This window comes from Colletotrichum fructicola (genome assembly GCF_000319635.2).
Source record: "Colletotrichum fructicola Nara gc5 chromosome Unknown KSG_Nara_v1_contig01, whole genome shotgun sequence".
Taxonomy (NCBI): domain Eukaryota; kingdom Fungi; phylum Ascomycota; class Sordariomycetes; order Glomerellales; family Glomerellaceae; genus Colletotrichum; species Colletotrichum fructicola.
In genome coordinates, this window is record NW_027094051.1 from 1,554,790 (window position 1) to 1,581,294 (window position 26,505).

Genomic DNA, 26,505 nt, shown 5'->3' on the forward strand with positions numbered 1-26,505 from the left:
TGTTTCATTCTCTTTCAAACATTTACGACTTTAGATTTGAGGGTCATGATATTGAAGGACAAAAGGAATCGAGGGCGTTAATTGAGTCTTGAGCTCTATTTTACAAGTGGTTCGACTGGAGATCCTTCCCCCAGATCGCGTCCCCTGGTGCTTCCCTCGGACCGGCGCAAACCCTCGAGATTTCCTCACGCCTCTAGAGGAACAAAAAACTTCGGTATAGACAGCTACATCAACCCCCCCTGCGCTCCCAGTCGGACCATTTATTATGTCAGGTGAGACTTAAATTTAGCCCAGGAAGCTCTTGGTGAAGTTGGTGATGACCTCCTTGAGGCGGGCCTCAAGGTCCTTGCTGAGGGCACCCTCCTTGTCGATGGTGGCGAGGAGGTCAGACTCGTTGGTCTTGAGGTGGGCAAGGAAGTCGGCCTCCCACTGGAGAATCTTGCCGACGGGGACGTTGTCAAGGTGACCGTTGACACCGGCGAAGATGAGGGGAACCATCTCGTTGACGGCCATGGGGGAGTACTGCTTCTGCTTGAGGAGCTCGGTCAACTGTAGATGTGTCAGCTCAATGATCAATTCATGGGTATCAGTTTACAACTTACGCGTTCACCTCTGCTGAGGGTCTGCTTGGTGGAGGCATCAAGATCGGAACCGAACTGGGCGAAGGCAGCGACCTCACGGTACTGGGCCAAGAAGAGCTTCAAGGAACCAGCGACTTGCTTCATGGCCTTAAGCTGGGCGGCGGAACCGACACGAGAGACGGAAAGACCGACGTTAATGGCGGGACGGACACCCTTGTAGAAGAGCTCAGACTCCAAGAAGATCTGACCGTCGGTAATGGAAATGACGTTGGTGGGAATGTAGGCAGAAACATCACCACCCTGGGTCTCAATGACGGGCAGAGCAGTCATGGAACCACCGCCGAGCTTGTCGTTCATCTTGGCGGCACGCTCCAGAAGACGGGAGTGCAGGTAGAAAACGTCACCGGGGTAAGCCTCACGTCCGGGGGGACGACGGAGCAGCAGAGACATCTGGCGGTAAGCGACGGCCTGCTTGGAAAGATCGTCGTAGATGATCAGGGAGTGCTTTCCGTTATCACGGAACCATTCTCCAATAGAAGCCTGAAGTTAAGATTGATTAGCAAAAGATCATCTTGTTGTTTGTAGATGGTGTTGATGGTTGGTGATGGACCGGGACGGGACGGCGACGGGACGGACCCGGACAAAGTGGGGCCGGACAGCGGAGACAGAAACAGTGGTGGGGGACGAGGGTGGGGGACGACAATAATGACGACGACGGCAAGGACGACGACAGGGACGAAGACAATGGCAGGTACGGAGGGGGCAGGTGCAATGACAGTAGGTGCGGCCAAGGCGAGGCGCGACAACGGCAGGTGCGGTGGGGAGGTACTTACACCGGTGAAGGGAGCAATGTACTGGAGGGGAGCGGCCTCAGAGGCAGTGGCGGCAACGACGATGGAGTACTTCATGGCGTCGTTCTCCTCGAGGGTCTTGACGAGCTGGGCAACGGTGGAACGCTTCTGGCCGACGGCGACGTAGACGCAGTAGAGCTTCTTGGTCTCGTCGTTGGAGGAGTTCCAGCGCTTCTGGTTGAGCATGGCGTCGAGGGCGACGGCAGTCTTTCCGGTCTGACGGTCACCAATGATCAACTCACGCTGACCACGGCCGATGGGAACCATGGCGTCGATGGACTTGAGACCAGTCTGGACCGGCTGGTTGACGGACTTGCGGGGCAGAATGCCGGGGGCCTTGAGCTGAGCACGGCGCTTCTCCTTGGCGTTGAGGGGGCCCTTGCCGTCAATGGGGTTACCGAGGGCGTCGACAACACGGCCGAGCAGCTCGGGACCGACGGGAACGTCGACCTATGGTTCATGATTAGTTGCCGTCCGGATCGGCGGCAAGAAGTGGTCCGACTCACAATCTCTCCGGTACGCTTGACGGTCTCGCCCTCCTTGACCAGACGGTCAGAACCGAAGAGCACAACACCGACCTGGCCGGCCTCGAGGTTCATGCACATGCCCTTGACGCCAGAGGCGAACCTGTACAGCTGTTAGACGCGGGGATACCGGAAGGCGCATAAAGGGCACTAAACGTACTCGACAAGCTCCTCAGCCTGGACGTTGGCCATACCGTGAACACGGGCGATACCATCACTGTTTTCCAATTGTCGTCAGCAACAAAAAACTTTTTTCCCTGCGCCGGCGATGTTGACACGCGAGTCCTCGTGCAAGCTGATGATGCATTGAAGCTTTTCCGATGGGTGCTCGCGATGCCGAGATGTGCCGCCTAAACGTACCCGACGGAAAGGACGCGGCCGGTCTCGGCGAGACCAGCCTCCTCCTGGACACCACGAATTCTCTGCTCGAGGATGGAAGAAACCTCGGTCGGGGAAGCCTTAGCATCGGCGTATGAACGGGTCTGCATCGACGTGGCGTTGAAGACGGCGGGTGCGGCATTTCGGGCCTGAGGGTGAAAAACAGGTTAGCCGAAGCCCGAAAATGTTATGGGCTTCCCCCCCCAAAAACAAGACGCAGGGCCAAGGGAGCTTGGTGAAAAGCTCTTCCACAGCACCACCATGCGTTCCGCGACGCCAAAAAAGCTCGCCGGGGTGTAATTGGACATGGCGGAACCGATTGATGATGTTTTTGGATGGCATTGACGTCGTTTCGGGGATGGGGAGGTTGCCGGATTGTTGAGGGTGGGTTGGACTTACGGCAGCGACTCTGCCAGCGGCAGAGACGGCGCCGACAGCGCGCGTCGACTGGCGGAGGGCGTTGCGGAACATATTACGAGATCTTTGACACTGTCTAGATCGAAGGAGAATCAATTGCAACGGATGCAATTGAGTGGAGGGGAGATTGGGGTTGATGAAGGTGCCTTTGAAGGAGTGCAAATCGAGTCTTTTTTGGAAGAGGCCCAGTGGAGGGAAAAGAGAGTGAGGAATGGGTGGACCCGGAGCTCTGCTGTCGGGCCAATCACGGCGGCCCGTCGAGTTTTGCCTCAGTCCAACCCGAGATCACCCTAACAATTTCCGACGAACAGCACGTAGCCCCGTAACCCCGTGAAATGCCTTAAAATGCCTTGAGAGCGTCGATTACATAAGACAACCAGCGCTGAAGCGCTCGCCTTTCAGTGCTGAAGCCCCCCGGAAGAGATTGTTGATGGATCTCATCCCAACCGAAAAAAAATGTGTCAATCTGGCTTTCCAGCGCGCGATCGTGCCCATTGCCCACTGCCCACTGCCCATTGAGTTTGCGACAAGGTCCAATTGCGATGTCTGCTCGGTCCCCGAGCTCAAATGGCCCCTGTCAACCAACATCTAACCTTCCATGTCGAGATGGCTTCATGGTGCCAGCATTCATCTTATAAATCTGCATGCATGCTATGTCGTTAGTCTAGCTTCCCGGTCACTCCCCTCCTTCCCCGGCCTCGCAGGCGAAGCTCTCCACTGTGGCATTCCCACCCAACCTCTCGTCACCCTCCCTTGAGGGATGCTTTCGCGTGCACTCGTTGAGAACCTGGAGGTCAATGGCCATGCATCCGCTGTGGGACGTGTCTCCGGCCGGCCGGGAACACCGAGCCTGACCGCCTCGGAGGAATGCAGAAAACCGAACAACCTGCGCATCATTCTGCCTGCCGTAACGGCCCGTCATCACCTCACAAATATGCCCAGCTTCGGCACGCGACAATATTTTCCCGTCGCCCACGAAAGCATGAGGTCGGTGGCCGTCGTTTTTTTTGTTGGTTTGATATCCCCACAACGTTGACTGGCAGTCGCTCGCGAAGATCTGATAATGCAAGGAATCGACTAGCTTTATTGAGCTATGGGCAAACTAGCTAAACCACCAACGCCAGAAGCTGCTTCCACAGCTTGTCATCACTAAGAGGGTATACTACGCATTGTCATCACTTCAAAAAGAAGATGTTGATAAGCCGGCATGGGCGCCGGTCGGTCTCTGAGGCCGCAGCAAGACTGAATTTTCCTCAAGTCAAGCTTTGTTGTCTGACGATAACAACTGCTGGAAAGTACATGCCTTTTGTTCCATGTCCCGTTTTCGCCAATATCCGTAAACCCAAGCCGTCCCGAGGTACTTTTTTTGATCGTTGCAGAAGAAAGTGGTTAGAGCATTTATCGGACAATGCCGTCGAAGCGCTGCTTGAACCACTTGACGGTCTCCTCGCGCTTGATCTTGTGGCCAGAGCCGATGCGGCCCTTGCAGCGACGGCGGGTGGCGACGCGCTCACCCTTGCGGGTCATGCAGACGTAGAAGTCCATGCCGTAGATACCGATGGAGGGGTCGTACTTGATACCAAGATCGATGTGCTCGCTGATACCGAAGCCGAAGTTGCCAGTCTCGGAGAAGTTGCGCTTGCGCAGCTCGTACTCCTTGACCTTGAGGCCACGCTCCAGAATCTCTTCAGCCTGCATCAAGTCAGTCTCCTGATCCCTTACGTCTGCAGTTTCTCCGTGTTCGAAATCGTACCTTGGGGCCACGGACAGTGACGTGGACAGCAATCTTTTCGTTACGGCGGATACCGAAGGTACGGACGGTGTAACGGGCCTTGCCTGTGGAATTGGTCAGTCAATTGTCGCATTCGATAAAGGAATTCGTGAGAACTTACTGTAGACAGGAGTCTGACCGGAAAGCTGCTCCAAAACCTTGGCGGCACGGGTAAGTCTGTCACCAGACTCGCCGACTGTGAAATTCAATATTAGCAAAAGTTCATCGGGAAACGAGGCATTGCCTGGAGCGTACCGGAAATGTTGAGCACGAGCTTGCGGATGTGCAGCTCGCGCATGGGGTTCTGGGCCTTCTCGGACATTTTGGCGGTTAGTACGTCGACGACGGTTTGGCGTGGTGATGTGTCGGTATCGCGGGATGTCGAAAAGGAAAATCGAAAAAAAGGATAGACTTGAGTAGTTTGTGGGATGGGTTTTTGCAGCCCTGGGTGCACGGTTGGCGACGACCCCACCTGAGCCGCTAACGCCCAAAGCAGGACTAGCGCATTCCGGGCGCAATCCACCGCCGGGGTTTACCCGAGTGGCATTGGCCTCAGTTCAGCCTTCCGCAGCCTCCTCCACCGAAATTTGTCGATGGAACGGGCATACCCACTCTGACCTTGCCAGAAGCTCTGCCAACCGCAAGCATCCAAGGTCGCGTCGAAGTCTCCCAGGCTTCGCTACAAAACAAGATCAATTTTTTGAAAGATCTCGAGAAGCTGCGCAAGTAGCATCTCAAACACACATCAGCCAAGATGTCGAACAAACAGGGCAAGATGGTCAGTAGCTCCTCACCTTCTTTTCCAAAGCTTCAAGGTTGACAATACAGGCTGACACGATATGATCTCTCTAGGCCGGTTACGTACGTATCGATCCTCGATCTTCTCAGCCACCGACGGCTCGACCTCGCACCGCACTCGCTAACATGCCTCATAGATCAACTACCGGATGAGAGTCACTCTCAACGATGGCCGCCAGATGACCGGACAGATGCTTGCTTTCGACAAGGTGTGCACTCCCAGGCCCCTAAATCGCGTGTCAATGACGTCGCTGACAGTGTCTGTAGCACATGAACCTCGTTCTCGCCGATACTGAGGAGTTCCGACGCGTCAAGATCAGGCAAAACAAGCCTGCTGCCCCTGGAAGCTCTGGCTCGAGCCAGACGATCGAAAAGGAGGAGAAGCGCACGCTCGGGTTGACCATCGTCCGTGGCGCCCACATCGTGTCGCTGTCCGTTGAGTCGGAGCCCCCCGCAGACCCAAGTGCCAGGCTTGGAAAGAGTGCGCCGGGAGGAATCTCGTCGACTCTTGCTGCTGGTCCTGGTGTCGCGAGACCTGCTGGCAGAGGTGCTGCCCCTGTGCCCCCTTCTCTGGCCGTATGTACACTCCCAAAGTCTGCTCCTGTTGAAAGCTGCTAATCAGAACCGTAGGGCCCTGCTGCTGGTGTTGGAGGCGGCGCTCCCCCCGGCTTCCCTGGTTTCCCTGGTGCTCCGCCGTTTGGTGGGCGTGGAGGTGAGTACTCAAGACGATTTGATCCTCGATCCAGCTTCTCACACATTGCAGCTCCTCCCCCAGGCTTCCCCGGCGGTTTCCCGCCCCCGGGCTTCCCTCAGAACGCGCCCTTCCCTCCTCCGGGCTTCAACCCCGGCCCCCCTGGTGGAGCTCCTGGCTTCAACCCCCCTCCCCGAAGATAAGCTACGAACAGTTATTTCGGCGCCTCGCATGCTTTAAAGTTGGAGGTTGGTTCACGTATACCATTGGCGTTTGGGGATGAATGTCGAGATTACAAACAAGAGGGTGCAACAAGCATGTTGACAAGGCACCCCTGAACAAACCACGAGGTCAGCCTGCCCGTCTATAAGTTGGATTGCGGAGAGATCATGGCTGCACGAGTTTGATCAAAAGTATTTCTCGGTGGTGGAACGGCTGACTTGCACATACTAAGTCAAGGAGCCTCTGTTTCGAGTTGCAGTATAGACTGAACTGGAGAATCAAAATACTTCATCGCAAAGTAACTCATGTGTTGTCCTGTAGACCCTTTGACAGTTCTGATGATCTAAGATTAAGCAAACAGTTCTGCGGTAGTCCGGCTTTCGATGTGCTTCATACACCGCTTCAAACTGCATCGTAAAGCCATAAGCGTTTGTTGCCAAACTGGAGCTGCGCATGGCACCGAGCGGAGACGCCTGCAAAACCAACTTATCGTATTTGTTGACGAAAGGAAAACTGCATGGTCACCGGCCTGCTGCAGGTGTGATGGCGATCTGCCTCTTCAATTGGGTCAAGCTATGGCTGGCAAACAACAAGTGGGAGGTGGGTACGTTGATGCTGCCACACACAATGGGCAGGTAGGTGCTTGGAGGAGCTCTTTCTTCCCTGACCCTCAACCTGCAGGCACCTCAGGCAACACTTGAGAAGTGCAGGCAAGAGGCAAGCTGGTGCCTCCTTCCAACACTCAGTCGGAAGGAGCTCCAGCGGGGTAGTTTCCTGACGTACAAGTTTTCTCTGCTGAGTATCTATAATTTAAGTCGCCCCAACTTCAAACCACTTCACCCCAGCTTCACTCATAACCTGGTGTCGTCTCCATTCTCCTTCTACTGGAAACTATCTCTAGATATCATTCCCGCTCCCTGCTGCTCACGCTCTCCTTTGCAGTCTAACCAAGGCAAAACCACTGAGCAGCCTCTGACCCGCTTCCTGCCCGTCTCAGCACCAATATCCAACCTGCTCCCGAAGCAAAGAACAGTCTCGGACCTTCATCATGGGCCGTTGGGGATATCGTAAGTTTCTGTCTTTCTCTCAATGTTTTGCAGCCATACTGACAATTCTGATAGGTGTCTTCGAGGGCGACAACGACATTGACGTTGCCTGTGCAATCAAGTGCCCCTACGGAACGGGGAAGGACAATGACCTTCGCCTGGTGCGAATGGTTAACCAGACCGACATGATGGCCCCTCCTGAAGTCCGGGAATTCTACAAGACCTCTGAGTACCGCGAGGAGTTGGACGCAATCATCATGTCAACCCGCGAGAAGCTGGACACGGGCCTGGGCGACCAACTTTTCACCACGTACCGTGCTCTTGAGCACGAGGATCAGGGCAAGTATCGGGTCATCATCGTTGGTGCGTTGATGATGCGTGCTGGCGCCCGCATCCAGCAGGCCGATCTTGATCATCTGCGGGAGCTGGCCGAGGGTTTCGCTGGCAGGCATGGCTACGTGTCGCCCATTGCTGAGGATGGCTTCCGTCATGTTGGAAAGGTCCAGTTCCTCGCCGCGCTGGATCACTATGAGGCGGGCACCCCGCGTGATTTTGGCGAGCCCAGGTGCGTTCGTCATCTGGACGAACTACTTTGGAACATTCTAACTCGTGTGTGTAGCTGCTTCCAGTGCGGAAAGATCAAGGCGGACATCGGATAAGCGCCCAAGAAGTGCGGCAAGTGTGGCAGAGCCTGGTTCTGCAACGTCGTAAGTTTCCAAACCACGTTGGCACCTTCGTTTTCTCTAATAGTTCCCTAGGAGTGCCAGAAGGCCGCTTGGAAAAGCCACAAGCCCGTCTGCAAGACCCTTGAGCAGTGTCGATTTGTCAATGTTTAAGGATAGGAGGGTTACGTTGCTGAGCTGATGAAAGATATGGCATGCACGCGAGAAACTGACGGGAGTCTTAGCTGAGATCTTAAGGAACAATTGCTTTAAGACCACTGGAGATCCGAGTCTTTTCTCTCGATTATCTTCGTAGTCATCGATGATTAATGGACGATGGAGACAAAACACTACCATAAGATCCTCTAAACATGCCTATGATACAAATACTTCGGTTCTTTGCGAACCCCATGTTCACTGTCAAATTAGCAATCCTGCGTGACAAGTACTGGGTATGCTCGTGTGCCAGGCTCACGTGGCGAATGTGTAGCTTGTCGTGGACGCTTTCAAGAATACGATTGATGCCTGGCCTTTGAAACAACCACACGACTAAGCAGAATCACTCCCTGCGTATATGGGACTAGCAGGTCTCTCAGACACAGACCTGGAGCCACGGAAACTGACACAGCGTGAGCCTTTGCTGTTACGATTCCATTCCCTTCGAAAACTTGGCCTCAGAGACCCAACAACGCGTCAGTTTGAATAGCCGAAGATGAGCTGAGGAACGGGCTTATTGAAACTTTGGGTATCGAAACCTATCAAAGGAAGCCTCGAGAGATCAGAAGTCATGACATTGCCTCCAGGTATCGTTACATTCGTCTCCTGATGTCCCACGTGCCGTTGAATGCTCATATGTGTACCATTGCGATAAGTTGGTTATGGGAAGTGACTCTCTATCCTGGATGTTGCAGTCATAACAAGGAGCCGATGACAATACATGTCGCTACTTTTACTGTGGGCGGTGGAAACAAGACCCATGGCCGCAGGACAGGTCGTTATCGTTCGCAACAATCTGGTCAGGCCATCAGCTTCCGACGTACCCATACCGTGTGGAATTGTATTCTCGTAATGGGAAGATCGTTGACCAAACGCACGTCAGAAAGAAGGCTGTGAATGAAAAGGGCTGGAATGCGCTCTGAATAATGCCTTAATGCTTTGCTGTTGACATACGGATCTGGTGTGGAATGTGTGATATATACGCTACTTAACACCGCCATCAGGTATGGTATCCAGCGACTATGGTATTATTTAGACGTATGTGCATTTGTCACTCTCCGTCTTCTACAATTTGTTATAGACAAGTACAAGTCTGACTATCAGCTTTGTTGGCCCCATGCCGTAGTCCATAGCATCATACGGTCAGGGATGTGAGTGCCGTCATCGCTGAGTATTGGGACTTTGCGTCTCCTTATTGGCAATAATGAGAGTGCCAAGTCGAAGGGCAAACGCCGCTGGGCGATACAGAACGTTACTTTCTCAATGGATAGGAAGTCTCGACCAATGTTGTGACAGGTCTCATCGTTGCTACCACAGGACCTGAACCACGTTGACTTCAATACTGTCTGCAAGAGTTGATCCATCTCCAACACCGACCCAGGTAACGTTTAGCCAGTATTTAGTTTATATTGTCGGCCAACTGAGAACGACTATGTCCCCAATCGAGCTCGACATTGAGACCGTATGCGGCGTTCCCAGAATGTGGAAAGCTCGTGTGAACTGGCAGACATTCAACTTCCCTCAAGATTTGCCTCGCCACCTTTTCTTGCCAAACCAGCACGGAACAACAACAAAACCATGCCATTCCTTTGGTATTCAACATGCGAAGTTTCTCAAGACTAAGCTGTCGATCTCACTAGATACTACGGGGTGTTCCCCATGAGACCTAAGTATGTCGACAATGTTCTCCTGCGGGGTATCACCTCATGCTTGGAGCTTGTACTTGATATTCCAAGGGCTTTCATCAAACCCTTTCAGTAGATAAAATGCTTTTATGGCCGTTGATCGGCACAACATGTCTCTCGTCATCAGGCCCATGTAACCACCCTGCCCATCGTCTCCTATGCTACACCTCCATCAACCCCCAAAACTCCCTCGGACCACGGGCATTCTGTCGTTGAACCCGCACACCTAGCCTCAACTAGCTCCAAACAAGACACCCACCAAGCTAACGCCGGAACCCCCATCAAACGCTTCCCCTAGCCCGACCCCGAACGCCTCACGGGAGTCCGAGCACACACACACACACCACAGTTCCCATCACCAGAAAACGCCGCACCCGGCTCCTGAAGGGGCACGTCCCTTTCGGAGCCGGAGCAACAGACATGCGCACAAGTCAGAACTGCATGTCTTCAAGGCTCTCAGACCTTAAGCCAAGTCTCGACATCTTAGCACATGTCACCTCAGAGGCCCGCCCCAATCAGAGGCGATGGCACGCTCTAGACGACGGTTGGACGTTGTCTGTAGATCTCCACGCCGATTGAAGTCGTGCCCCTGGAGCTAGGCATCTTGGTCCATCTCAGAAAAATCGAACTCTTCCAATCGGATGGCCTCGAGATGGGATTTACAAGGAACCGCGTTGTCGGACTGCTCCAACGTCGTCCCACTAATATCGAACCGTCATCTCAAAGAGGGCATCTCTCCGTGAACCCACCTCATCGAGTGTGTCCACACCACACTTTACGACAGTCGAGGCCGTTCTGCGATGATGAATGTTGACGGAATACTCCAGCGTCGTCCTACTAAGAGCAAGAGATATCCACAAGAGACATGATATGCCGGCGGCCATCAAGTGCTGCTTTCCAAACCATCTATTCGAAGCGTCCGTACGCGGATGATAACCGCACAAGGCCAGAACTATACAATAAATGAAGACACCATCTTCTCAAGTCAGATATCACACCATCAAGAATCTATCCAAATCTCAACGTGCATGAACCTGCAAGACATCTAGATGGACTTTCCGTCATCAGTAGCCAGCGCTAGCCAGCGCTAAACATCGAACGACATGTCCCATGCAAGGCACGACGCCGCCCCCTCTCTAAAAAACAAACCACCTCCAAGACATGGAACCTAGCAAAATTGGCTGCAACCCTCCCGCATGGCGAGCGTCGACTAAGACCAACAAAAACCTCTCACCATCCGGCCGCATCATCCGTCAAAAAACCCACACCCATATCAATCCAGCCGCCGTCCAATCCGTCGTTACATCGCCCACCACCTCCAATTTTTTCCTTTCTCACCAAATGTCTTGCGTCCGGTCTTGGCTGACCACCAACAACAACCACCACCAAAAAAAGCAAACTCGCCGCCCCCACCATCCGGAACCTCTCTCCCGCTGCTACGCCGTCATCCAACGGGGAGGGGCAGCAGCGGCCAAGCAAGTGCAAGTCCAGACTAGCAAACTAGCAAGTAAACCACCCACTCACTCCAGCAAAAACGCAACCACCAAGATTACAGGCCACATGGCGTGCGGCGGGCGTCCGTTCCGTCGTGTAACCATGTTGCACTGGCAAGTCCAGCAAGGGCCAAGGATACCGTATCCGCGAGCCTCCTCCTCCTCCAGCTTCAAGGTCCATCCCCCTCCCAGCTTTCCCCCTCCCCCATGTCGCCGCGGCCACAGCACCCAGTTACCACGCACGACACCCGGATCTCCACCCCCACCCAACCAGCGTCGCGGGAAGTTTCAACAAGGGGGTTCCCCGGCGTGCCGGTTTGCCAGGCCTTGCCTTGCCTTGCCCGCCCGTTGAACTGCTGTTCGCGTTCGTTCTCGATCGGAAAACCTTGCTTTGTGGCGGCGGGCGGGCTTTTTCTTCCAGCGGAGACCCTTGAGGCAACCCGCTGCGGCGCGGCGTTGACAGCTCAGCCTCCAAGATACACCTCTCTTTTGGGAGCCACGACTCGCCGGCCGACGCGGGGTTGGTTCGTCTATCTGGGCATGCGGGCTGGCTGACGGTGCTTAATTTGGGGCATACGAGAAAAAAAAAAGTCCATGGTTGGGAAACATCGGATTGTTGTGGCTATTTTTTGAGTGATTCTTTACCGGTGAAGCCGAGGGTCATCAGGTTTCATGACGTAGACATTCGACTCCGCTCGAGCGCTGAGGATACGCATGCAATCACGCAAGGTATGTGAAGTAAAAAAAGTGAGGAATCATGATGCTTTTTGATTCATTACGGACTGAGGTCCGCCAGCTATGTAGCAAAGTCCGAAGACACCAGTCCACCAACATCTCGCATGCCAACCGTGAGCCACGCTTTCATGACGCGCCTTCCCAATCCACCACTACCATCCACGTAAAGTCCTGAGATTGGTGTCGAACAGAGAGCACCCGAACTCGTCACAGAGGACGACTAACTTGTCTCTTTTGAGCTAAATGACGAAGCCGATGTCATGAATAAAAAAGACGACGCTCTCCATGTGGTATCATATCGAAGAAACCGAATCGCAATAGAATGTAAATCCTGACAAAGAAAAAGTGAAAGAATGAAGAATCGTTGATCATCTGTGGTCCGTCCCACTGCTGGCGTATGGCGTAAATCGGAAAAACAGTCGTAGCTGCAGGGTGGGGTGCTGCAGGCGCGTCAGGCGTGTAGCCTCACTGGTCATGACGAGAAGGTTTCTTCCTCATCGGTGAGTGTTTGAAGGGTCATGGGATCACGAAGGCGTCTGGCCTTGTGAATCGCCACGAGGTAGTCCACAAGCCCCTCGGCATCGGCGCGGAGAGACTCAAGCTCCTCCTTGGAGCATCCGGCCGCGGTGGAATCCTTGCCGGGGTAGCGATAAGCAGCAAAGACAATGCCGCGATCGTTGTGCAAGATGTCTTGAGAGCTTGAGCTGCGAGGGCTGGAGTTGGCTGAGCCTCTGCGTCCGACAGCAGTGTGGAAAGCGTGGCCGTAACCGCGAGCGAACTCGCCGTCCTTTGCGTCATCGCTGCGGTACTCCATCCATCCTTCGTGCTTCAGAATCTTGGCTTGAACATTGGCAGAAATGCGGAAAGGGCTGTTGAGGTTTGACAGTCCGTAAGCCGCGAGGAGGCGACCTGTCATGCCTGGCGCTGATTCCACGGCAAGGCCCTCCATAGGTCCGAGCAGTGAGTTCCTCACGCTGGATGGCCGTGACGAGGACAGGTCCAGCGAAGCCCGGTACGGCGATGACGGAAAATCGGATGCGTACTCAGGCCACAGGTTGACAATGTAGACAAGGTCGAAATTGTGCTTAGCGGCGATCTGAGCCACCTGAAGAGCTCCTTCCTTGGCGACGTCGTCGGCATAAATCGATGAGGTCCGCCTTGAGCGGGGAGCAGAAGATGTCGAAGCCGGGGTTGGAGGCGACGGAGGCGACCTGAGGGGGGCGGGGATGATCGGCGTGTCTGGAACTTCCTCCAGCTCTGGCTCCTCCAAGATGTCGTCGTCGGAAAGGGCGAAAAAGTCTCTAACATCTCCTCCCTTGAGAATTTGGCTGGATGACGTAGCAGACCGATGAGACCTCGACTCGCGGGGGCGGCGTAATGATGCAGCCTTGTCTTCTCTCCGACGACGTGTCGCAGCGGCGACGGCCTTTCGCTTGGCCAGGCTCAGCTCTGCAGGATCTCTTGATGATCGCTTTTCGTGAACAGGCTTCATTTCGGGTGATGCGGCGGGGGTGGGCAAGTCGCTGCTCATGGCCGACGAGGGCCGGCCAACCTGGGAGCTCTTTATGCTTGAGTCGTCTTCATGGTCGGAAGAGGGTGGGGTGTCAGCTCTCGGAGGTAGTATGACAGAGCTGTGGCGGTGCTCGGGGGAAACTTTATGCATTGCGGGTAGAGTTCTGGGCGACGACGTAGCGCAAGCGGGCGAAGCCGGCAGGCGGCCTGTGGGAGGAGCAGGAAAGTCGAAGCCGCGCAGACTTGCCACTGTCTGAGTTTCTCTGCGTTGATTAAGTGACATGGAGCGGGCTGGGAGGTTGAGGGTGGTTGCGCTCGAACTGCTCAAGTGAGAGATGTGGATTGAGACGCGCTCGGACTGGTTCTCCGGGAGACTTTGCGCGCGCCTTTCATTCTGCGAAGCTACTATGCGCTCATCTCTGGCTTTCATCCGAGAAACGCGGGGACGAATGAACGACGGCTGAGGAAAGCTGTGATCCAGGCTGGCGGTTTTGGGCCCCGTGTACTCGAAGGGTGCTGGTGTGGTCTGAATCGTGAGGTCTTTTCTCTTAGAGAAGAGCCTCTCGAGGCGATCAAAACTATTAGGCATGGTGATTGAGGCCTGACACCAGTCGGCTTTTGGTGTGTATCTATTAGTGTAAGTGTTGGTGAGTTGCTCTCGTTCTGGGAAGAAGAGGTGTATGCGACAAAGAAGCTGGGTTGACGCGGGGCGCACATACCACTTAAGAATTATAAGTTAAGAGGAAGAGATGATGGTGGGACGAGGGAGAGGAAATAAGAAAGGAGTAATCCGTAAGAGGGAAAAGTTTGTGGTAGTCGAGGTGTGAGAGGGAAGGAGCAAGACGCCTCGGCCGCAATGTTGGGACGCTGGCTGAGGTGAGGTCACGGTGAGACAAGAGCTCGGCGACCACGACGGAAGGCAGGAACACCCGGGCAGGAGCGATTGCCGTCTAGGAAGGAGTCGGGCAAGAGTCGATTACGTGGAGTGAATCGAGTCTCACCGGATCGGCTGTGAGGAATCCAGAACACCAATGGTGACGCGAGGGCAGGAGGGTAATAAGGCGAAGTGCTGGGCACAAGACAAGCTGACTTGATCCTCCTCGCCTGCGCGACGTCGGTTGAGCGTGTTCGAGGGCGATGAGCCGAAGACGGGTGACACAGAGACCCTGATCGAGAAGGGCGTGGGGTGATTGGCCGAAGGACGTGTTTGTGCGATGAAGGTTGTATGACGACTCGGTGAGACAGTGGTCGAGGTGAGATGGATCGCAATATATATGAGAGGGGCCGTCTGCGTTCTGGTTCTGGCTTTGGGTCGAGCGAAGTCTGGGTGGTGGCTCGCGTATAAGAAAAGGAAAAGGAGCCTGATGGAGGAGGAAGGGGCGCAAGACACTAAAGTACGGCAGGTGAGGCCGATGATGGAAAAAGAAACGGGAGAAAAGTGGAAAGAAAGGTGAATTGTGAGCTGTAGTGTAGGTAGGCAAGGTATCGGTTGTGACTCGGGAGCAGACAGGATGAAGCCGATCTGAAAGGGCCGAAGGGGAGGAATTAAGGTATGATACCCCGGAGTCTTGGGATTAGAGAACTAAGAGTCGACCGAAGATCAGCACAGAGCCGAAGGAGGGACACGGTCTTTGAAGGGTCCGGAGACAGTGAAGGCTTTAAGATGCTCGAGGCGTGTTGAAACCCGGAGACAGCCAATGCTGAGGAGGGGAGGGGTGTGATGAAGGAGGCGGCGGCGGGCTGGAGGGACGGGAGAGGTCGTCCTCGAGTGGCCCACGTCCACGGAAGTGAAAAAAGAAGACGAAGGAGGGTGTGTGCTCAGATGCAGTGTCGAGAGTGGTGTCGAGAGTCCCGTCTGGGTCGGGTCAAAGTTCGGTTCGTTCTGGGTCCAGGTCCAGGTCCATGTCGAGCTGCCACCCAGCGGACGGGAGCTGCACCTCAGAGATGTGGCTTGTCTTGTCTTGGACGTTTCCTGACTCTGCGGGTGTCTTTGATGTAAGGTGGTTGCTCTGACGGGAGTGGAAGTAGTGGGAGCGGGAGTGGGTGATGGTGGTGGTGGTGGTTGAGGGAGTACGGCATTAGTAGTAGTAAGGTAAGGTAGGAAAGGCAGGTACGGATAGGCAGAAAAAGTTAGTGTCGTGCGTTAGGTACGTCCAGCAAATGGAAAAGGACGGATACGCAGCAGCAGCTGGGAGAAAGGTCGCAGAGAAGCTGGGACTGGGACTAGGACTGGGACTGGACGAGGGAGTGGAGGACGATGGACTGGACTGCACCTGGCAACTGGGAGAGAGATTCACATCCACGGATGAAGCTAGGGCCAAAAGGTACGTACCGCCCTTAGCTCTGGACTCGGGTGCCACATGCGTCTCCGTCCCAGGGAAGGCGCAGACCGGGGGATGAGTCCGCGGACGGGAGAGGCGACACCACACTGGACCGGACTGTGACTGGTGTGGACTGCACCTGGAGGTGGGCAGGAGCAAGTGGGACGCCAAAACCCGTGATGGAGCCGCCAAAAGAGCAACTGCGGACTTTTTCAGTGGATGTGGGTGGAAACGCTGCAAGGACGACAGGGGGGTTCGCTCATGGCTAGGCAGGGATTGTGAAGGGCTCACGGACGTTGTGACTGGCCATGTTTCTCGAGGGCACTCCAAAGGGACGCTCGCACTGACATGGCCGTCGTCGTTGTCGTCGCTGTGGTCGGGTCGTTGTCCAGGGAAAAAGAGATGCAAAGAGGGGACTCGAGGACTCCATCGTCGCTGGGCCTGAGTCTGGGTCTGTCTTCCGTCCGCTTGGGCACCTCACTCTAAGCGACCCAAAGCTTGAGCACGAGAGGGACGAACCAAGATAAGGCGCCTATTCGATTCCTCAAATGGCAACAGCAGCAAGGTTGAATGCACAGCTCCGCAGAAGTGCGACTCTGGAGTTTCCTGTCTCAAAGTCATTAGGGAAGCAAGAGTCAAGGCACACAAAGGCATTGAGTGAATATTGTCATGATGGAAGGTAAACTGCGCTCGAGCACGCGACAAGGGTTCATCTGAGGAACGAGGAACGAGCGTTGCATATACACCGGAGTCTTGAGTCTTGAGTCTTGCCCGAGATGATGGACGAAGTCAAGAGGCAGGAGATGAGGACATCAGGACGGCATGGTATGACATTGCCTAGAAAGGCACGAAGGAAACACCATCGTACCTACCCGATCTCACTTCCAAGTGAATAAAGCAAGGGAGAAGGCAGGAACACCCTGCGCTCTGGCTGCTGCTCCTGCTCTGTACCTGCAGACAGTGGAGGCGGCGAGCAGCACGAGGCAGGCAGGAGCCAGGAGGCAGGCGCGAGGAGGCAGGCAAGCAGGGCAGGAAGGGGCCAGGTGAGGTGCCTTAGGTACGGCAACTGCATGCAAATGCAAGTGACCACCTGCTGACCCAATCACGTCGCTCCTTTCCTCGCTTTTAGACGCTTCTGTCATTTCGCCCAGACCTCCCGGATCCTCTCCCGCAGCACCTCCATGCATGCGGCATGCCTCTCTCTACCTTACTTACGACTGAGGTACATCGTTGCCGACTTATCACAATGTTTCGTTTCGTTTCTTTTTCATCGTCTGCGCCGTATGACCGATTTTTTCACTTTTTTTTCTGCTCCTCCCTGCCCCTCTTCGAATCTTTCTTGTGCCGACCGTTCCCCTCTCTTCTGCGGGACGCGCAACGCGGCTTCGGAGGTCAAAGCAAGAAAAAAAAAAACCACCAACAATGTCACCAAATCTCACGGTCCAAAATTTCAACCTCGAGGCTCCAATCTGGATGGAAAGTCGGCAAACGGCGCTTCCTCCTTTGGGATTGACAAGCCCCCAACTTGAGTGCGCCTCTAAAACTGCCAACCAATCCCGGCCAAGACTCAATCGCCCTACGGAGACTTCTTCACCTTACTCGCCTCTGTGTAACCCCCGTGTTCCCTGTCACGGCACTGTCAGTGGAGGGATGACATCCACTCGCCGCTCCTGACATCAATCACCACTCGAATTCTCCGTCTTCGTGCAAGCAAACCCCGGGTTCCAGCGCAAAAGCCACGCCGCCGCCGAGACCACGGAATAAACATGCGGAATAAACTCAAGACGAGACAAAAGCTCCTGAATCAATGACCTCAGAACATCTGGTGCGATGCTGCAATTACAGCGCCCACCTCAGGCAGCTGCCCCCCCGCAGAAAGGGTCGCTTATCCGTTCGGACACGCCATGCACGCAATACTTTATGGTTCTCCCTGACGAGCAAATTGTTCAAGCCGGCCAAACACCCGGAATCAGGAATGGTTCGGGCACTCAGTGCGCCGGTTCGACGTGATGACTTGAGGATCGACTCCCCTCGACCCCGGCTCCCGACCAGTAGCCACTGAAGTTGAAGCTTTGACATAACGGCGTCTCTTATTGACAGCACCACACACGCACCCAAGCACACCTCTCTCGCTTGCATGCAAACCGAGGCGGGCTCGAGCGTCGTCTTCAACGCCGGGTGCCACACTGCCACTGCCATTTCCATGGTCACGCTGCTGCAAGTCTGCACTGGTGACTGCTGGTCCGCATCCTGTTTGCCTGTCAAGCCGACTGACACGACTCGCCTCATCGTCAGAGCGCAAGGGGGAAAACTCCCTTTGCCCAAAACCCAACGGCTAGGGCCAGGCAACGCTCGCGGCGCCCCTCGAGCAAGTTGCATCAGCCATCAATTTGGGCTCAGGAGTGCAGATGCAACCTCGCTCCCAAGGTATAGATCGCCGCCGCTAATGCGAACGCATAACTCGTTGACAACATCAGACGAGTTTTTCTACGAACTTCATCGCAACCATCGCAGACCTCGCACCCCCAATCTGTTCGCCCCGCGTCAAGCACGGAAAACCCAACCCAGGTCTTATTCCAACCCTCACATGCTCGCTACTTTGCGTTTTGCTCGGCTGCATCACGATACGCCGAGGGCTTGACTTCACCACAGCATATGGCACACGCGACATGCCCGCACCCTAGCCTTGTGTCGAGACCGTTAGCTGTCTCCAACAGCAATAGACCGCCAACAAGAAAAAAAAAAAACCTGCGAAACCCCCACTAGCATGCTACCCTAGCTTCGGAAGCAACTCATTTCTGCCCATACGTAATTACATTTGGGCCTTGCAAAATCCCGACTGGTCTGACAAATTGAACCCTTGACCAAAGGTCTCCATATCAATCTTCGCCGAGGCTCCGCATTACCAAAACGGCCATTGCTGTTGCCGAACGCAGCCACGAAGTCTCCTTTCTGTCATCAGCTCAGTCCAGCCACCAATGGCTTGGTTCTTGTGACGAGATGACACTACCGTACGGCCGCGAAACGTTCCCGATGCAGGGTCCAGAATTCAGATTTTAGGCCTTCATCGACTTGGATCAACGCCAACGACGGCTGCTCGGGAGTGCTAGAGCTCCTGATGATCCTTGTGTCGCACCGATGTGCTCCCTCACTTTTAGCTCGCGGTCCGACGCCAGCTCAGACAGCCAGCGGCTCTTGCGACCACTATTGCATATTCAACTTCTACAACTTCTATTCGTGCGATCCGAAAATCATCCGCGCGCAGGGAGAGTTGCATAAGACTCACTGCCAACGGTGCAGTCGTCCCCACGTCTTTGCGCAACAAGTGTGTCCTAAGGGATGATAAGAAAGATGCAAGGGACGAGCCACTCAGCTTGTCCAGCTACTTGCGCAAGGAGGCTGTCGACATCAAAACTAGACGTGTCCTGGACCTTGATTCGAGCAGCGACTTCGGCCAACGAAAACGCCTCCGTTACAGCAGTTTCCAGCAGGGCTGGGGTTCGCCACAGCTGGCTGTACGGGCACGAGCGCGCGCTTGACGAGGAACCCATCATAGCCGTTGCATTCACCTCACTCATCTACCGCAATCTCTCGGCGTCTATGGTCCCGTGTGAGGTTTCCTTTGCACTTAAACTAGGTACCGGGCGGATCTGTCCGGTGCATACGTTGCTGGCTTGCTGCCACCGCAACCATACCTGTACTTGCACGTCTGCTCAGTGTGTCGGCATCACGCCAGTTTCAAGAGCCTCCGTTACATCGTCGTCCATGAGATGGCCAGATTCTCCTCATTGGATGTCTACCCGCAAACCTTATCCTCAACGATACGTAACGGCACCTACTGAAATCTGCCATTGGCGAAGTGCCTGTTTTCAGGGTCCTTGGTGACCGTCTCATCAAGTCAGACCGGTCTAAGGATGGAAACATCGTAGCTGACGACTGAGACAAGAGCTCCGGAGGCTGCAACCTACGTTTCCGAATGCATGCAAGCGCACAAGCCGAGGCCCGCTACAAAGACTCTGATCGGGGAAGCTAAGCTAGCTTGTGCACTTAATCGACCTTTTCTGATCGGTTTCTATCTGGAGGCTTGTGATTGGCAGCACTAAACATCGCAGTGTTCTCCTCTGCAGGCTGAGGTTTTCGAATCAGCACTACAACTTCCGATGCTTTCTTTTCCAAATATCAAGTCCATCATCGGATGTTAGCTGTCTCCCTCACCTAGATCAGGCAACACTTGGACGGCTCCAACTTACAGTAGCAACGGGGAGGTCTCATCCGACGGAAGTCTTTGCCGCATTCTCCCTGCGCTTGATTCTCCACGTGCTGGTCTAGACGGCCAGAAGCAAGGGGACTCTGATAACGCATCACTCGAAATCTGATACTGAGCTTGAGCTTGAGATTGAGAGCTTTTGGCAGCGGCACTCAGCGGCCGGAGAACCCGGTACAACCGTCCTGGGACTGCTGGCTTGACTTGATTGAGTGGTCAAAACGTTCAACTATTGATTACCTGCTGTGAGATGCAGCTCAGCAGCAGTGACTAGTCGAACAGCAAACTCTCGATCCAGCCACCCCATGGCACTGTTAAGACATCAACTTGCCCCCCCAAACTCCCCCAAAAATAAAGAGTGGGCGAGCAACAAGGGCATGCAGCGTTGCGGTTGTGGGAGCTTTCGCGGCCTCTTCGTTGTACATCCGGTGGCTCATGTTTCTCTTTCAGCGGAACTAGTCTTGAGACCTGCATAACGAGGATGGCGCAGGCAAGAAAAAGCAACATTATTGACTGCACTACCACAACCTTAGCGGCTGCAAAGGTCAGGCCTCCGACTTTGCACAGTCCGCAGTGAGAGACTGAGGCATTTCTTTCCACTTCCATGCGAACGATATGTTTGATGCTGACTAGAAGCGCATCAGTTACGTTAAGCCGATGTCATCATATTAGAAGCTGTTCGGTGACGGGAATGATGCTGCTGCACTTATGCCTTCGTCGATCACACCCACCTTGGACAAGATTGGCAGATGAGAACCACACCACTGGGCTCATCGAAGCTCGAGACACTACGTAATTTAGCGCATCGTCGATCACTTCGAGAGAGCACAATGGCTTCATGAGTGCGGTTCAAAAACCGCGGCCCGCTGGAACATTAATCCAGGCAGGACGACCCATTTGCGCTGGCGGCAGGCATTGACATCACGATACCTCTCATCACGGGCTATTTTGTCAATTCGCTTGCGTGCAACTGATACTACTTTTCCGGCGTGGTGCGATTATGAGGCTTGAAGCCGATGATTGGGCCATCGAGAACTCGGCATTCGACCCGTCATGCGCAAGCAAGGTCACGAACGTCAATCGTTTACTCCGAGTATCTGATATCAAGACCTATCTGGTTTTCGGTTCTAGTTCTCCTCGCCCCGACTCTGCCATCCGAAGCGTTCGGGTCCTTGCGGGCGGCCGTAACCTCGACCCGTTGCACCGGGTTCACGACACAAGCGTTCCGTCTCACGAAGCCGCCCAATCTAATTTCAGGCAATCCTTCCATCCGATCTCCCTAGGCGTTACCGATGTAATTACACCTGGTAGCTTCGTATCTTATTGCAGATGCAGCCTCCCGAGCTGTACCATCGGCTGCTAAGCCAGCTGTGGAAGTCTTGGGTCAGAACGCCACTCACACCCTTACCAACCTCAGTCGAATCATCGCCGTTTTCAGCGGATCACATATTTCCGGCACATGTGTCGCGGTACCTTCCGCAGGATTTCATGGGGACTCTGGGTGAGTCTCGTCAACCTCAGAAGCCACGCGTGGGCCTTGCACATTTGCGGTTGACAGCCTGCCTTGCCGTGGTCAACACACTTGGAGAGACATCAACGTACTTCTATTAAGCATTGATGAGGTATTTTACGGAGAGAAAAAGCAACATATGAGCATGGCATCATTGGCCACACGTCAGAGCATTCGCGTTGATGGCGATGGTGATGACGAGGATGCCGCCGTTGGTGTTCCAGAAATGGAGAGCGACTGAGGCAAGGGGCAAGTCAAACATCAACGTGGGATCACAGAGTGAGATCGGCCCTGATGAGGTGCGTCAAGCCACCACGTACTGCAGCGGATGCTCGATGTGCAGCAACCGGAAGTCAATGGCGACGCCCAATGCCGCCTACTGCCATCTGGACGCAGCCAATACCTATATGCACTTGCAGGCAGCCTTCTGTCAGAAGTACGCTGTACGGCCGGATCTTGACTTCGGAGTCCGGATTGCGGCGGCCGGATGAGTTTCTTCCATGGACTTGGGAGTAATACTAATCAAGAGGCCCGGCCACGCCGTATGACTTGGCTGCTGCTGGTCATTAACCTGACGGCCGTAACACCGAAAGCCACAGCCCTGCTCATCGTGTGGACTAAAGCCACCCTGTGGCTCATCTTTTATCCGTGGTCTAGAACGTGTAGTCTTTAAAGACGTTGACGCGAGAGCTCCTCAGGTGGTTGATGCCTCAGTGAGTTCAGACGTGGTACCAATGCAAGCGCAGGGCGACCAAGTTGCTCATGATTATGGACAAGGGTGTTGCGCACATGGCAAAGGAACACGCATCTCGAGGATTCGACAAGCGAGGTCTCTCTTCATTTCCACGCGACCGTTTCACAAAACCCCATCTATTGGCGTTCGTGGATTCCTCAGCGAAGTCAAGACATGCTGTAATCTGCCCGGTTATTTCGCCCTCACATAGTCTAGAATAACCAGAGACAGTAATCTGCAAAGTTGCAGAGGGATGAGGAGTGGAAATGAAGTGGGCGATTTTAGCTGTTAATAGGTCAATGCAGGGAGTTTCATTGCCAGGGGACGGATGTCCAGACCCTTCGGCGATGTCAATGTTCGATGCACAACGGCTCAGTGCCATGTTGACAACGTTTGAAATCCGGAAATTTTCAATCGATTGAAAAGCTGAGCGTGTCTCTGGAAAATTCCCCCTTTCTTAGCCACAGGACTAAGCGACATCTCTAGGTGCACCTCACTGCCAGAGGGCCATGATATCGGCTTCTTCGAACCAGGAAGCCGGATATCTGCACCTTTGGCTTGGAGACTCAGTTCGATATCAGCCACGGACGGGCTTCTGGAACATGGAGTCCTAGACATCCTCCCACCAAGTGGTGGAAAACTTGGATGGGACCAGCCTCTTCGTTCCGAGAGAGTCCTCGCTAATGAAGTTGCCTGACTTTCTCTCACTCCAGAAGGAGGCAAGGCTGTTGCAACACATCCCTGGGTCCCAAATTGAGGTGAGGCGCATTCCAGTGTTTGTGAACCATTGGGATTGTTGGAGGCACACAATTGCTCATTCGATGATTGTGCTCAAATACATCTTTTCGTTCACTGCTTCACCGTCTGTTGGGTGATTCCCCGTGCGAGAGCCTCAAAGCTGAAGAAGGCGGTCTTTGCTCAGTGCCTTAGTTGGAGGCATTCTGACCATGTCGCTTCCAGCGTCAGCACAGGGCAAGCGACCACGGCGTTCTTGAGACTGTTGGATCACCCGTGTCAATATGTTGTCGTCTTCACCGAGGAAAACACAGCGAGATGCTTTCTCTTCCTCGACGACGCGGGCAGAGATTGACGGGGACTGGGAAGTTTCTATGGCTGAAAAGTGTTGAAACAAGAGAATGGTGACCTCCGCGATCGTATCTGCAAAGTATGGCTTGCTCACGTTAGAGCAGGCACATCTCAAGAGGGTGGTTCTGACTATCCTTTCAGCTGGGCAGCTTGCAGGGTGATATTGACGACAAGCGAGCAAAGTACGCCTTGCCGCTGGAATGCGCCACCGACTGTTGATGAAACAGCGCATGCAGGTCAAATAACGGCCGATGATGGCCGGTATGCAATCATGAGATTTTGATGTCGGGCTTTGGATGGCCACCTACCTAGCCGCCCGCTGGGACCCCCGGCCGGGTGTGGGTTTGTGGGTGTCCACATCGCCGGCCGCCTCCTGTTTGAGATTAACACCGCGCTCGGCGCCGCACCGCTCCCTGCCACGGGCAGCCAGTCTGCAGCCGCCGTTGCAGCATTCCTCTGCCTGCAGCCATCCGAACTCGAGAGAAGAAACCTGCCCGCTGGTATGCAGACCAATGTCAAGTTCAGCGCGTTGGAACTCTTATCACTCTCGTACCATCAATTGAGTTTGATTGCCAGCCCCTCTGGTTGCATGACAAAACGCGATGGGGCGCGCACTTCGGCCATGCCGCCGGACACATTGCGGGACGACGAGTCGTGGGATTTGTGGGGGACTTCCTTGCTTGGCCCGAGAAAAGCTCCAGCTAACGGATCCGATCACGCAACGTTTTAAGACTATGTCGGATATCTCGGGATGGATCACCCCTTGAACGGTGACGTGCGGGCTTTATGATTCGAGGGAAAGACGCTACCCTTCCCAGAGTTCCCGAAAAGACGGTCTGGACGCTTTTTCTTCGCCGCGCCGGAGTCCAGAGAGCTCGGGAACGCGATTGCCAAATCTGGAAATAATCTGAGAATAAGAATTTCGTCCCAACCTTTTGCTTTTGGTGGAGAGACGGCGCAGGGTCAGCAGGGCAGGCGACGTCACAAGCAGGAGATCCCTTGGTCGGCGTAAATTGGGACGAAAGCGCGAGCCTGCATCTCGTCCAAGAAGCCATGGCATGCCGGCCGCCGCAACGGGGGGCACCGCGCATCTCAACCACCGACATCCCGGCCGTTGATAAGCTGACGGCGCGCTCAATCTCACTCAGCTCGACCTGTCAACCGATTTTAGTCGATTTCAGCTCAGCCTGATTATTTTTCTTCTCTTCATCTTAACCAGAGACAAACTACAATCTTGCACAGATATCAAGACTGTGCATGTATGCAATCATGTCGGCCATCGTTCATCGCCCCTCACACTCAACGCGATGCCATCCCTTCATGACGCTCCCGCTTGAGCTGCGCCTGCTCATTTGGGAAAACTTCGGCTCCGAAACCCGTGTCTTCGAATACAAGGAGGACACCGGCCTCGTCCGCCCGTCCCGCGAATACCGCCACCCGCGCCGAGTCGGCTTGGCCGTGTGCTCCGAATCACGACGGGCGATCCAGGCCCTCCTCAAAACCTTTGAGCACCCCCACGACCTCGACAAACGCAGCCTGCTGCCGCCGCCGCTGCGCTACGCCCCGCACGACGACATCTTCTACCTCCCGCCGCTGGTCTACCGCAGCCGCATCCAGGCGTGGGACTCGCTCTGGACGACGAAGCCCGGGGTCGGCAACGTCGGCGTCCACTGGTCCGTGCTCTGCGACGAACGGCGCATCGCGGAGGCGTTGAAGGCGCTGAGGAGGTGCTTTGTGGACCTGCAGCGGCTGGTGGTGTTTGTCGAGTTCAAGGCGCTGCCGGAGCCGGAGGAGGATGTCTGCGCCGGGGGCATCGTGAAGGTTATGGGGCCCGTAGAGGACGAGTACCGGCTGCCGTCGTTGTTCTCGGAGGTGCATGGGCTGATGGATGAGTTTTGGACGTGGGGGGAGATGAGGACGGCTGTTGAGAGGGTGAGGAGGGGCGTTGCGAGCGCTGTTGAGGTTGAAGGGATGCTTTATTGTCGGGGGGTCGAGGACGGGCCAGAGTTTTGATCGTCTGAAGCATCGACGGAACGAGGCCATGACTTTCATGGAGAGCAAAGGTTGCGCTTGGTGCAGGACGAGCGTTGGGGAGCGAGGTAAGTGGTGAGGTTCGAAGTGACACTTGCGGAGTTGACTTCATGAACGATTATGATACCACGAGGAACATTTCAGTATTCAAGGATTTAATATTAATCTTCATTGCGGCGTTATTTGTTAGGAGGGAACTGATGGAAATCTACCTCTTTGACGACACAACCCTGTATATCAAACATTATCATTTCCCAGGTCTCATGCGCGGCTTCCAAGCAGCAGTTATCCAGAAAAGGCGTGAAAGAAAACCATCCTCACAGTCTCCTTCTCCGGAGGCCTTTCGTCTCGTACTGATCCAGCGCTCAGGCCTAGCGATGGTATGTCTCCATTATTTCCGCCTGAATGCCACCGATCGAGCTCATGATGAGCTCTGCAGCATACCACTGCATGCTCTTGGAAGTGCCAATTTCCCAGCTGCTGCTCTTCCACTCTCTCATGCTGGGATAATGAATATGACTACCGGCAATCCTGTACCCCAACTTTGATCAGGGAAAACAGGGCTCTTGCCCCTGGCGGATTAGATCATGTCCTGGCTACATGGTCCGGCATATTGAAGACTAATCAAGCTGGTCAGCATCATCTAGATGAACTCCAAGGAATGGTTACAAAACTTACATCTTCCCTTCCGTTACTTCCGAAATTGATCTTGATTACTTATCGTCAACGGGCACAAGTCGATCCCGCGACTGCGCCCACGCTGCTACTCGAACGATCGCTCTTCAGAGAAAGGACCCAGTCGATATCAAAGTTATTCGAGTACCCCATCAGAGGTTTGTCTCCAGACGTTGCTGACGTTGAAGGTACGCTAAGCTCGGCATTCACTTGCACTTGTGATGGGTATCCTGCGGGCATGGTATTTGATCCGGTTGTTTGGGAAGCGCGTGTCATGCGCGGCGCCGCTGATCTAGGTTCGGA

The 26,505-nt window shown here is 54.5% G+C and overlaps 7 protein-coding genes across 7 annotated transcripts; 3 read left to right on the forward strand and 4 right to left on the reverse strand.

The window, feature by feature from the left end:
• Positions 1–285: 285 nt before the first annotated feature.
• On the reverse strand, positions 286–2,805 carry CGGC5_v000454 (ATP synthase subunit alpha; the record flags this gene model as incomplete). The annotated part of the gene is made up of 7 exons (XM_032032449.1): positions 286–549; positions 603–1,121; positions 1,415–1,882; positions 1,939–2,059; positions 2,117–2,173; positions 2,317–2,483; positions 2,734–2,805. The coding sequence occupies 7 exons, from the start codon at positions 2,803–2,805 to the stop codon at positions 286–288; spliced, it is 1,668 nt and encodes a 555-aa protein (XP_031888520.1).
• Positions 2,806–4,149: 1,344 nt separating this feature from the next.
• Positions 4,150–4,844, reverse strand: rpl-11 (60S ribosomal protein uL5; the record flags this gene model as incomplete). Its single annotated transcript, XM_032032448.1, has 4 exons — positions 4,150–4,443; positions 4,505–4,587; positions 4,644–4,718; positions 4,778–4,844. The coding sequence occupies 4 exons, from the start codon at positions 4,842–4,844 to the stop codon at positions 4,150–4,152; spliced, it is 519 nt and encodes a 172-aa protein (XP_031888517.1).
• Positions 4,845–5,276: 432 nt separating this feature from the next.
• Positions 5,277–6,214, forward strand: smb1 (Small nuclear ribonucleoprotein-associated protein B; the record flags this gene model as incomplete). The annotated part of the gene is made up of 6 exons (XM_032032447.1): positions 5,277–5,300; positions 5,375–5,383; positions 5,458–5,529; positions 5,588–5,896; positions 5,951–6,032; positions 6,084–6,214. 6 exons carry the CDS (start codon positions 5,277–5,279, stop codon positions 6,212–6,214), a joined length of 627 nt encoding a protein of 208 aa, XP_031888518.1.
• A 1,067-nt stretch (positions 6,215–7,281) lies between these two features.
• Positions 7,282–8,115, forward strand: CGGC5_v000457 (uncharacterized protein; the record flags this gene model as incomplete). Its single annotated transcript, XM_032032445.1, has 5 exons — positions 7,282–7,300; positions 7,355–7,844; positions 7,899–7,907; positions 7,968–7,986; positions 8,038–8,115. 5 exons carry the CDS (start codon positions 7,282–7,284, stop codon positions 8,113–8,115), a joined length of 615 nt encoding a protein of 204 aa, XP_031888328.1.
• A 4,427-nt stretch (positions 8,116–12,542) lies between these two features.
• Positions 12,543–14,171, reverse strand: CGGC5_v000458 (uncharacterized protein; the record flags this gene model as incomplete). The annotated part of the gene is made up of 1 exon (XM_032032443.1): positions 12,543–14,171. The coding sequence occupies one exon, from the start codon at positions 14,169–14,171 to the stop codon at positions 12,543–12,545; it is 1,629 nt and encodes a 542-aa protein (XP_031888330.1).
• A 10,594-nt stretch (positions 14,172–24,765) lies between these two features.
• Positions 24,766–25,509, forward strand: CGGC5_v000459 (uncharacterized protein; the record flags this gene model as incomplete). Its single annotated transcript, XM_032032442.1, has 1 exon — positions 24,766–25,509. One exon carries the CDS (start codon positions 24,766–24,768, stop codon positions 25,507–25,509), a length of 744 nt encoding a protein of 247 aa, XP_031888329.1.
• A 598-nt stretch (positions 25,510–26,107) lies between these two features.
• Positions 26,108–26,442, reverse strand: CGGC5_v000460 (uncharacterized protein; the record flags this gene model as incomplete). Its single annotated transcript, XM_066150675.1, has 3 exons — positions 26,108–26,147; positions 26,206–26,221; positions 26,295–26,442. 3 exons carry the CDS (start codon positions 26,440–26,442, stop codon positions 26,108–26,110), a joined length of 204 nt encoding a protein of 67 aa, XP_066010001.1.
• Between the last annotated feature and the right edge of the window lie 63 nt (positions 26,443–26,505).